General features: G+C 50.5%; 1 protein-coding gene across 2 annotated transcripts in view; it reads left to right on the forward strand.

Annotated features, from left to right (window-relative positions):
* The window catches only part of Cep89 (centrosomal protein 89), a 55,166-nt gene extending 44,981 nt beyond the window's left edge, over window positions 1-10,185 (forward strand). The window contains exons 17-19 of one of the 2 annotated variants that reach the window (XM_020182062.2): window positions 986-1,075; window positions 3,199-3,368; window positions 6,502-10,185. In XM_020182062.2, coding sequence (XP_020037651.2) covers window positions 986-1,075; window positions 3,199-3,368; window positions 6,502-6,682 — 441 coding nt within the window. In that variant the 3' untranslated portion in view covers window positions 6,683-10,185. Of the gene's footprint in view, window positions 1-406; window positions 525-985; window positions 1,076-3,198; window positions 3,369-6,501 lie in introns of those variants that run through there. The other variant, XM_074058648.1, reaches the window with a different exon arrangement.
* The last annotated feature ends 931 nt before the right edge of the window (window positions 10,186-11,116 follow it).

Consider the following 11,116-nt stretch of genomic DNA (forward strand, 5'->3'; position numbering starts at 1 on the left):
ATGTGACCTCTGCTCCTGCCTGGACCTGTATAGAGCCCGATAGCCAGGCTCTAGCTCAGGCGTTTTCATGTAGAGACCGCTCTCCACAGGGAGGTGTGCAGGGGTGCCCTGCTGCTGTCTGCCCCGACTAGGGTCTGAGCCGCGTTCTCCCACCTGGGCCCTCCTGAAAGAGACCCCATACACACATGCAGCGGTGGCTGCCTGTGGCTACAGGTGGCCTTGAAATAACTCCAAGTGCCATGTCGCCGTCTTTCACCCCTCCATTTCCGTGTGAGACAGAATAGTCTCAGACACTGGCGTCCTCATCTCCATGTGGTGTCGGGTGGGTTGTTTGTTTTCCTTTCTGGACAGACTGTGTCAGCTCCAGGATGCCTGAGCAGGAATGCTCACCTTTTCTTTCTTCAAGTGGTCCACAGTGTGTGGTAGCTCGTGTCCCATCTGGATATCTGTGGAAGTCACTCTGCTTCAAATGCTGCCCCACATGGATACGCTGTCCAACCTGCCAGCTTGGACAGCAGCACCCGGTGCGCATCCTGTTATGCTTAATTTTGCTGTAATTTATCAAATTAGTCAAGTTACAGTTTGATTCCTTTTTTCGTTCCTTCGATGTAGTTGAGGGAATTACAGGTTCCACAGGAAAGAGAGGTGTTGGGATCTTCTGTGTGTGCCCTAAAAGGACACCCAGCCTGCTGGTGCCCACTGTCCCCCTCCCCTGCCCTTGTCCCAAGCTCTGCCCACAGCCCTTGCCCAGGGAGTGCGGGAAGCCAGAGGTGGGGCACGGCCAGAAGAGCAGGACGGGGCAAAGTGGGGCCGCTTGTGAGCAGTGATTCTCTTTGCAAGAGAATTTGTGCTGGGGTTTGAACTCAGGGCCTCGAAACATGCTAGCAAGCCCCCTGCCACTTAGCTGCACCGCCGGCCCAAGCAACGGTTATTTTCTCTGTAAGACTGAGAGCCCATGTGTTTCTCTTTTCACCATTCTCCTCAGGCTAAATGTTTAGAAAATGAGAAGGATGGAGTCCTCAGCAAAATCATGAAAGGCAACATCCGTCTGGGCAAGCTTCAGGAAAAAGTCAAGGTGAGCACTTCTCACACACAGTCCCCGTCCTCCGCCTCCCGTCCCCCTCCCGGGATCACAGGCACGTGCCACCCGCACACCTGGCTCAATGGAAGGTTTTGCTGGCAGAAGTAGCCCCTCTCAATTCATTAAGTAAGCTTTGGTTCCTCTGCACAATAAAATACCATATAGCTGTTTGCTTAAGTTAAGAAAAAAAAAAAAAGGCACAGGGAGAATCTCCAGGCGTTTGCTGCTCCAGTTGCTCCTCTCTGGCCTCAGCGCTGCTGCACCCCGCCCTCTTCCTGGTCACTGGGTCCTGACTGCCAGCCTTCCAGCTTGCAGCCACCACCTCCCCAGGAAACCTGGTTTCTGCCAGGGCCAGAGGAAGCAGGAGAGACTGGCCGCCCACGTGGAGGGCGGTGAGAAGGGCTGGTGGCTACAATCACAGGGTAAGACCTAGAACCTTGAGCTCAGGTATGTGGACGATGATGATTAAATGGCCTGGCCGTGAAAAAACAGGTTGGTGGTGTTTAATACACTGGGAGCTCACATCAACAGCCGGTCCAGAGAAGACACTTGTGTGCAAGTTCCAGGTTACCAGGGAGACGCTGGGGACGGGAAGAGAAGATCAGAGGCGACAGCTCAGGAAAGGGCAGCAAAACAGGAGAGGTGATGTGAAGGGACCACCTTGGCAATAGGGGCTGTGAGGAGACTGAGACCCTCGCTGCCGACAGAGGCCCTGCGGGCCAAGCTGGGTCCAGAGGCAGAGAGGGGCTCTAAGAGGGGCGTGTGAAGCTCCAAGGGCTGCCCTGGCCACCTCCCAGAGACCTCATCTCACTCCAAAGGAAGTCAAGGCTTCTATGCAGAAATGCTTGAAGAATGCTGGATACACTGGCTCACACATGTAAGCCCAGCTCCTCTCGAGCTGGGGGTGAGGAGGATTTTGCTTGAGGCCAGCCCATCTCTACAATAAGCTGGTGTGGCACTGCCACACCCATGCTCCCAGTTTCCTAGGAGGCCGCAGGTAGGAGGATTGTGGTTTCAGCCCAGCCCATGCAAAAGCACCAGACCTTACTGGAAAAATAACTAAAGCAAAGAGGGTGGTAAGTGGCTCAAGTGATAGAGCACCTCCCTACAGTACAAGGCCTTGAGTTCAAACCTCAGTGCCACAAGAAACAAAACTGAACTGATGAAAGTTGATGGAAACTTACCAGAACAGCGTTGACCAAAGATCATAACTGCAGCTTGCACTCAAGTAAACTGCTAAGTAGGAAGACAGGAAGCTAGATAACTAGAGATAGTTGAATAGATAAAAATGAAAAAAGCAATTCAAGATAGGAAGAAAGACCACAAAGCAACAGCACAGGAGCCTGAAGGAGAGAGCCAGACGCCTGTGTGCATCTGAGCAACACGGGAAAGAAGTAGAAAAGAGAAGAAGCCATTTTGGAGAGGAAGACTAAGTTCCAAGGAGAAAGCACAATAGGGCTGTGGGTGTGGTGGCACACACCTGTAATCCCAGCACTTGGGAGGCTGGGGCAGGAGGATCGAAAGTTCAAGGCCAGCCTGTGGAAAGTTAGCAAGACCCTATCTCAAAAACAAAATAGACGGAAGAAGGGTGGGGAGAGTGGCTTAGATGGTGGAGTGCTTGCTTAGCCTGTGCAAGGCCCTGGGTTCAGTCCCCAGAACTACAAGAATACAACAGCAAAAAGATACGTGGGGGTTTTGTCTGTCTGTTTTGGTGGTACTGGGATTTGGATTCAGGGCCTCCTGCTTGCTAGGAGGCACTTTACCACTTGAGCCACTCCACCAGCCCCATACTTGGTTTTATTGTACTGCAAAAAAAACAAGAAGTAGCCCAAAAAAATTTATATATATATAAAACTTGGTTTTTTTATTGTGTCAGAAATGCTTTTATATTCTGCTTTTAGAGGTAGGATCTTGCTCCACCTCCCAAATGCTGGGATTATAGGCATGTACCACCATGTGTGGTTCCTTTCTCACTTTTACAATCCAAACTTGCCTCCCAGATGAGCCTCGGCCAGGGCTTACTCAGTTTAGTGGGCTCTGACATCACGGGGAGCTGCTGGGGCAGCCAGGACACAGCGTCCCTCACATCTCCTCACTCGCTGACCCCCACCCCCCAGGGCTACAAGAAGCAGGCCTCCCTGCAGCTGGATGACATCAGTCAGCGTCTGCTGGAGCAGCAGGAGGACTTTGCGGACAGGACAGCGCAGTACCAGCAGGAGATGCGGCACCTGCAGAGGATGCTGCATGACAAGCAGGAGGTCCTGGATGGGGCGCTGCAGCAGAAGAGGTGAGGCGGCCGCCTCCACCTGGCCGATGCCCCACACGGGCCTGGCTCGGGGTGGAAGGGCCTCTGCGCAGTCTTCTTTACTGGGTTGGTTTTGTGTGAATTCATCATTCCCTGAGGGTCTTCTTTGTTCCCTGTTTTCGTTATTCTGTCTTAAGAACCTCCATTGTTTGAGTCGACTTCCAGAACCAGTCCCGTCAGTTGGTCCTCAGCCTGCGCCTCCCTTTCCTCTACTCATTTCTGGCTCTTGGAGTTTGCTGTTTTATCTCATTTTCTTGGGAAAGTTTATTAATTTCTGACTAAATGATTCTTGCTTTTTTTTTTTTTTTTTAATGTCTGAGAACTTTAAGATCTGTGGTCATCCCTTTTTCTCATTTTAACAATATATTTTATTTAACTAGATATATTCAAATATGATTGCAACAGATAATCAGCATAAGCTATATTGAGATATTATATATATATGTATATATATGTATATATATACATATATATAGATAGATATATAATATCTATCTATATATATATGTAATTTATTTTTTTAGTGGAAGTGGGGTTTGAACTTGGGGCTTCATGCTTGCAGCAGGTGTTCTACCTCTTGAGCCACACCTCCACCCATTTTGCTCCAGTCATTTTGGAGATGGGGGTCTCATGAACTATTTCATTACTTCTAGAAAATTCTTAGTCATTATCTCTTAAAAAGCATGTGTTTTCAAGCCAGGTGTCGTAGCTCACCTCTGTAATCTCAGAACTCAGCAGACTGAGGCAGGAGGATCTCCAGGCCAAACAAAGATAGACTGGGCTACTGACTGAGAGCCTATCTCAGAAACAAAACAACCACAAAACCCGTCTTTCCACCCAGTCTCTAAATTTCCTGCTGGCACTCAGATTAAATATACCTCAGATCTTTTCACTGAATTCTGCACATGCCTTTAAAACTTCCCCCTCTTTTTTCCCTGGTCTTCATTTTAGGTAATTTCCTCTGCTCAGTATTTCTGTTTTACTGATTCTCTCTCCATCTCTGTTCAGTGTGTGTTTGACTCAGTCATCAAGGTTTTTCTTACTGCACTGCACAACTGTGTATTCATTTTCAAGCTCTACTTGGCTCTTTGGAAAATCCGCCTAGTCATTTAAACAAACCAATTCTTTGGTCTTTGCTTATTTTTAAACACATCTTTTATTTATTGTAGTATTTGATTTATAGCTATCTTATACTGTATATGTCGTCATTCCACTATCTGAAATTGGGGGGCCAGAGGGCTTCGATCTGGTTTTGTGACTCTTGCTCTATGTGACTTCTTTTTCTTTTTTTTTAAAATTTGCTGTTTTTAGTTCATACAATAATTCTATAGATTTATGGGGGACAATATGATATTTTGATGCATACGTTTTATAATATCAGACCAAGTAATTAGCTTATCCATCACCTCATTTGTCATTTCTTCTCACCTGTTGGGCAGGCTGTCCTCATCTCCCTTCCTCTGGTCACCACCGGCCTGCTCTCTATGCTGAAGTCAGATGTTTTAGCTTCCACGGGAGTGAGAGCACGTGGTTCGTGTTCTGTGCCTGGCATGTTTCACTTAGCATGATGATCTCCTATCCCTGTTGTTGCAGATGGCTGGTCTCACCTTCTTTATGTCTCTGTCGCATGTTTTCTTTATGCACAAGAGGCGAGGTTGAGTTCCTTCTTTGGCCATGAGAACAGTGATGCAGTGACAGGTAGACACCAAGGCCCGGGCTGCCAGGTCACCACCTTCCCTACAGTGTCTTCTGCTGTGAACTGTTGTTAGGTTGAGCTGAATCGGTGGAATCCTGAGGGCCTTTCTTGGGGAAGTTTTTCTTCAGAGAAGATTTGAATTTGCTTTTCTTTGGTGCCAGAAAATAATTCCAACCTGGAGCCATTTTAGTTTTATTACTGATTTTTAAAATAGGCAGCAGTAGGGGTGCCAGTGCTCACACCTGTAATCCTTGCTACTAACTGCTCAGGAGCAGAGATCAGGAGGATTGAGGTTCAGAGCCAGCCCAGGCAAATAGTCCGTGAGACCCTATCTTGAAAAAACTCATCACAAAAAAGGGCTGGTGGAGGGGGCTCAGGGTGGAGACCCTGAGTTCAAACTCGAGTACCCACCCAAAAAGAGGCAATGGTAATTCTTTAAAAAAAAAAAAAGATACAAGAGGGCTTTAAAAATATATCCTCAAAGGCATTGCTTAATATACTTTCATAATATCTTATATTTCTCCAGACTACATCCGGGGTAGTTTCTTCTGCCTGATGCTGTTAACTAATTGTCTTTTTGGCCGTGTGCAGTGTATGACTTAATTACTCACCCATTGAGCTTTCTCCCTTACTGTCTCAAATGTGTGTCTGTTCTCTTGATTCAGTACATCTGGGCCCTTGGGAGGCCTGGCACAGGCCCAGATCCCCTAGAGAACAGGCCTGTGGGCACAGCCCTCTCCAGAAGTCAGGGCTCCTTTGCAGGTCTGCAGATTTCCATCCTTTCTGTGAGGGGACCCCACTTACCTGCCTGGGGAGAAGGAGACATGGATGTCACTGAGCCTAAGTCTCGGTCACATTTGGTCTACACAGCCCCAACACTGACTCCCTTCACCACCGGGCTGGGGGTTGGGCACTGGCTTTTGTCCTCAAAGTGAAATTTCATTTGCCTGTGTCTGCATCTAGTTTGGTCTTCATTTTTTTCTCCCCTTGGAGAGTTCCTGTTTTGTCAGCTCAGTGGGACATTTAAACACGATTGCCGTAGCTCTTCAAATACATAGCAGTTTGTGCTGGAAAGCAGAAATGTTGGGATTTTAGGCCTCATTCAGTCAGATGGTGCCCCAGACTGAGTGGGCAGCATGGGCCTTGAAGGAGGCGCTGGCTCACGGGAAAGCAGCCCCTTCTCCCTCCTCCTCGGTGCCCTGCTCTTCCGACAACTATGGAGGTCTCCTCTCCAGCCCAGTGGCCGCGCGGCACTTCCCTCAACATGGAGCCTGCGCCCAGGGTGCTGGCACGGCAGGCTCTGGTTCCTGGCGTTCCCGCTCTTCCTCTGCCTTCTCGCTGCGTTTGCACGCATGGGCCTCTGTGGGCTTTTGCGTTATGTACCCTAACCTTTCCCGTGCCCCTCTTTCTTTCTCCCAGAGAAATGGAAGGTGAGCTGGAAGTCATCTGGGAGTCGACCTTCAAGGAAACCCAAAGGATGAGAGGACTCCTCCAGGCCACGCTGGAGAGGAGAGGCATGCAGGATGGGGCCAGCTGGGGCCTCTGCCCCCATGACGTCTCTCAGGGTGACCTGCTGGGCGGCTCCAGACTCAGCTGCTGACATGCAGCCTCCTGCCACCTCCACCCCCAGGGTCCGTGTGAGCCCTGGGGTTAGGCCCTCGGTCTGAGCCGTCTGCCTCAGGCAGTGGAGATGCCAGCTCCCCTCCCCAGGACGAGGGCCAGCAGTGACAAGGGACACGCAGGAGCCACTGAACGCTGCAGTGCAGGGAAGAAGTAAACTATGTCAGACAAGTAATGGGTTCTTCACTTTTCTTCCCCCTGTGATCCTGGGAGTGGAACCCAGGGCCTTGCCAGTGCTGGACAAGTGCTCTACCACCGAGCTACACCCAGCCCTTGGTTTCTTGAGACAGGGTTTGCTGTGTAGCCCAGTTTGGCCTCAAACTCATTGTCCTCCTGCCTTAGCTGCCTAGGATTGCGGGTGTGCAGCACCACACAGCTCTCCAGCTCGCTTTATTTTTACGATGTGCTGCTGGTGTATTTTTAGCCAGGTCATAGCATCTGGCCATTTTGCCATTGAGCCTGGCTCTGGGACGCCCCTTGTCTGGGGTATGGCTTGCTCCAGCCTTTTGGATTAGTCACTGCGAAAACCCTGGAAGGAGCCCAGGAGCTGGGCGAGGCTCTTTCTGCGCGTGGACAAAGCAGCTGACAGAGGTGACCACGTGGGGAGCTGGGCAGAATATTCTTTCTGCTTAGTCGAAAAGGAATGGCTTGGGTGTGGCTCAAGTGACAGAGGGCCTGCCTAGCAAGTACAAGGTCCTGAGTTCAAGCCGCAGTACCTCAAAAAAAAAAGGGTACTGTAGTCAGGTGTGGTGGGCCATACCTGTAATCTCAGCACTTAGGAGGCAGAGGGAGGAGACTCGGAAGCCCCAGGCCAGCCTGGGCTACCTAGCGGGATCCTGTCTCAAAACACAAAACAAAGCCAAGGAGCTGATCCCCAGACCCCAGCAAGCTGTAGAAGCCTTCTTTCCTGGCCCTCATCTGCCACCCGGAGACAGTGATTTATTCTGGGGCCGCACAGCTCCCCACCACGTTGAGCACCAGGTTGGGGTCCCTGCTTCTCACCGCCACTGAGGGCAGCAGGGCCCTGTCCTGTACCGCTCTGTGCAGCCTCAGGTAATTGATCCTAGCTGGAGGCCCTGCACTGGGGCTCCTGGTAGCCCTGCCAGTGGGCACAGCCACTGTCCCAGGTGTGCTGCAAGAACTTGGGGATGGCACGCCACGCAGTTCCTAAGCTGTGAGGCAGGAGGGGGGTGGGTCTTGGAACACCTACATCCTGAAGAGTTTGTGAGGAAGCAGGCCCAGTGCTGGTCCCTGGTTACAAGGGGAAGTAGACCTGTGACCTTAATTCACCGAGCTGTTCAAGAGTTGAACATTCTGATTGCGTTTTATTTTACCAAGGGCAGAGAGGCTCAGTAGGACTTCAAACTGGGCAGTACCTCCCCAGGAAATGACCTGGCAAGGAACTCTGGTGTTATGTCCGCTGACTTCTCACCAACCAACCAGGGGACATCATTGTTGTCATTGTCACCCGGAGAACCACTTGTGACGACCCTGTCTTTTTCTTTCTTTCTGAGGGAGATTTCGTTCCCTTTTGAAAGGAATGGTTTCACATCTGTCACATCTAAAATGCACTTTGCAAGCTTGGTGGCACCTGAGTGGTTTTGAGGCCTGGTGAAGGGAAGGTCTTTGTAGTCCTTAGCCTGGCCTGGCTTCCCTCTGGGTGCTGAGTGCAGGATATACAGGGGATGAAACAGCAAAGCAGAGGACAGGCTGCTGCATGGCATGGGACGCTGGGGTGCTTCACGGGCTCCTGGTGTACCTACGACCTTGCAGAAGGGACAGGGAGGGCATACAGTGTGCTTGGAAGCAGAGACATGAGCTCAGAGCTCCTTTCGGCTGGAGGTTGACAGGAGAGGAGACCAAACTGGATCAAGGGGAGCTGGAACACTGGAGGATCGCCAATCTGAGCCGGTAACCATGCTGCTCTTTCTCTAGAAAGTTCCTGACCGGGAGCTTCAGTCAGTCCTGCAGGCTTTGGCTTAATTTAAAAGCCATCTTGGGATGACTCAAAAGTTCATCAGGGCGGGGCCCAGTGGTTGGAAATAGTGGTGGAGTTCTGAGAAGAGGAAGAGCACAGGTCACACGTGCTGCTGTCTCTCCCCGTGTACCCTGCCCTGTTCCAGGACTCCACCTGCTAGCAGGAAGACATGACCAAGTGTGGTTCCTCCACCTTGCACCAAAAGCATGAGCCCAAACCAACCTCTTTCCCTTCTCACCTGCCTGGTCTGTGGTACTGTGTCATTAGCAACAGGCAAGGGATGGGTACAAGTGGCTGTCCTTCCTCTCATCCAAACTGCAGCCACTGAGGCACTTGCCCCTACCCCAAGGTCATCAGAACCAGGTGTCACTTGTTCACGAGGGTCCTGGTGACTTTGCCAAGAACGACTTTTTGAAAACAAAGTTTCCCTGTGTAGGACACGCAGCAAACCAGAATGATGGGGGAAATGGCAGAGGTACTGAAAAGAAGGGGGTTTTGTGGAAGTGGGTGCTGAGTCACTTGTGACATGTCTTGAGGAGGACAAGCCAGAGTTGCCAGATGTTGGGCACTGTCAGCCTTTCCTGAGCTTCATGCAGGATACAAAACCCTGGGGGAAGGCGTCCTCTTGGCCAACGTGGACGGGCACGTGAGCCCTCTTCCCCTGTGGCTGACAAATGTTGTTCTTTGGTGGCAGTTGTGGTGTGGATCTAAAATATCCACTAAATGCTCATATAAGGCCTGGCAGAACCTCCGGTGCCATTAGGAGGCAGTGGAACCTTCAGGAGGCAGGGCCTAGTGGAAGGAAGTGCAGTCATTGGAGTTGTGGCCTTGGAGGGGATTTGGGGACTCCAGTCCTTTTCTATCCTTTTGCTTCCTGGCCAACATGAGGCGAGCGGGTTTTCCCTGCTGTGTGTCCCTGTCATGATGTGCTGTCACCTCACAGGCCCAGAACAATAGGGCCAAGTGACCATGAGCTAAATGGGCTAAAACCATGAGCTAAAATAGGTATTTTTTCCTTACAAGTTGATTTTCTAGGGTATTTTGTCACAGCAACAGAAAGTTAGCTATCCCACAGAACCCCATGGGAAGGGGTGTTTCCCCTAAGCAGCAGATGCCTGGCAGACAAACGAGTATAGAAATGGTAGCTCTTCATTAAAAGTATCTGATTACTCAGAAGTCCTCTTCCCCTAACCTCACCAGCTAACATAACTTCTTATGAATGGCTGAGAAAGGAAGCAATGGGCCAGGCATGGTGGTACGCACCTGTAGTCCAAGCATGTGAGAGGTAGAGGCAGAAGGATCATGAGTTCAAGGCTATCCAGGGCTACATAGTAAGCTCCTGTGTCAAAAATGTGAAAGGAAGCCAGCACCAGTGGCTCACTCCTGTAATCCTAGCAGGCAGAGATCAGGAGGATCGAGGTTCGAAGCTAGCCCGGGCAAATAGTTTGAGAGACCCTACCTTGAAAAAACCCATCACAAAAAAGGGCTGGTGGAGTGGCTCAAGGTGTAGACCCTGAGTTCAAACCCCAGACCTCAAAATAAGTAAAATTTAAAAAGGAGGGGAGGGAGAGGGAGAAGGAGGGAGGGAAGGAAAGAAGGCAGGAGGGACGGGGAAGGAAGGAAGGAAGGAAAAGAAAAAGAAGGGGAGCAAGGCAGAGGCCATGTTTTGGGGTAAATGACAACGCTGGCACTGCTGCCTGTGGAGGCCACCGTGAGAACTGTTTCTTGGAACACAAGGATGATGGACACGGCTGTTGTGTGGCTGAGAGGCACAGTGAGGCCCTGGGTTCAATCCTCAGCACCCAAAGAGAGCAGAAAGACAAGACCAAGGCAGAACTGCGTGATCCTATACTTCCTGGCTATGGAGACACAGATTGTTCCCAGATAAGACTGAGATCCGCTCCCCTAGCTAATCGTTTTATGACATTGTAAGTCTTTGAGACTGCAAGACTGCACATTCCACACACACTCCCCACCAAGGGCTTCCTGGTGGAATTCAGGCAGGTGAGTGAACACCTGTCACCTGCCTTTTATACCTATGTTTTGGGTCTTCTTCAAGTCCCAAACTACTGTCAGCAGCAGCAAGACGGAATAGAAGATCCAGTAATCTTAATGATTAGAAGAAAGTCGGGCATGGTGGCTCACACCTGTAATCCCAGCTAGTTAGGAGGCAGAGATAGGAGATCTCCATTTGAGGCCAGCCCATGCAAAAAACTTAGCAAGACCCCATCTCAACATGTAAGCCCAGCATGATGGTGTACTTCTGTGGTCCCAGGTACACCAGAGGCATAGGAGGTAAACCCCCAGGCAAAAATGCAAGCCCTAATCTGCAAAAATAACTAAAAGCAAAAAGGGTGGGGGGTATGGCTCAAGTGGTAGAGCGCCTGCCTAGCAAGCACAAGGCCCTGAGTTCAAACCCCAGCACCACCCAAAGAA

Source organism: Castor canadensis, chromosome 16, assembly GCF_047511655.1.
Source record: "Castor canadensis chromosome 16, mCasCan1.hap1v2, whole genome shotgun sequence".
NCBI classification, from domain to species: Eukaryota; Metazoa; Chordata; class Mammalia; order Rodentia; family Castoridae; genus Castor; species Castor canadensis.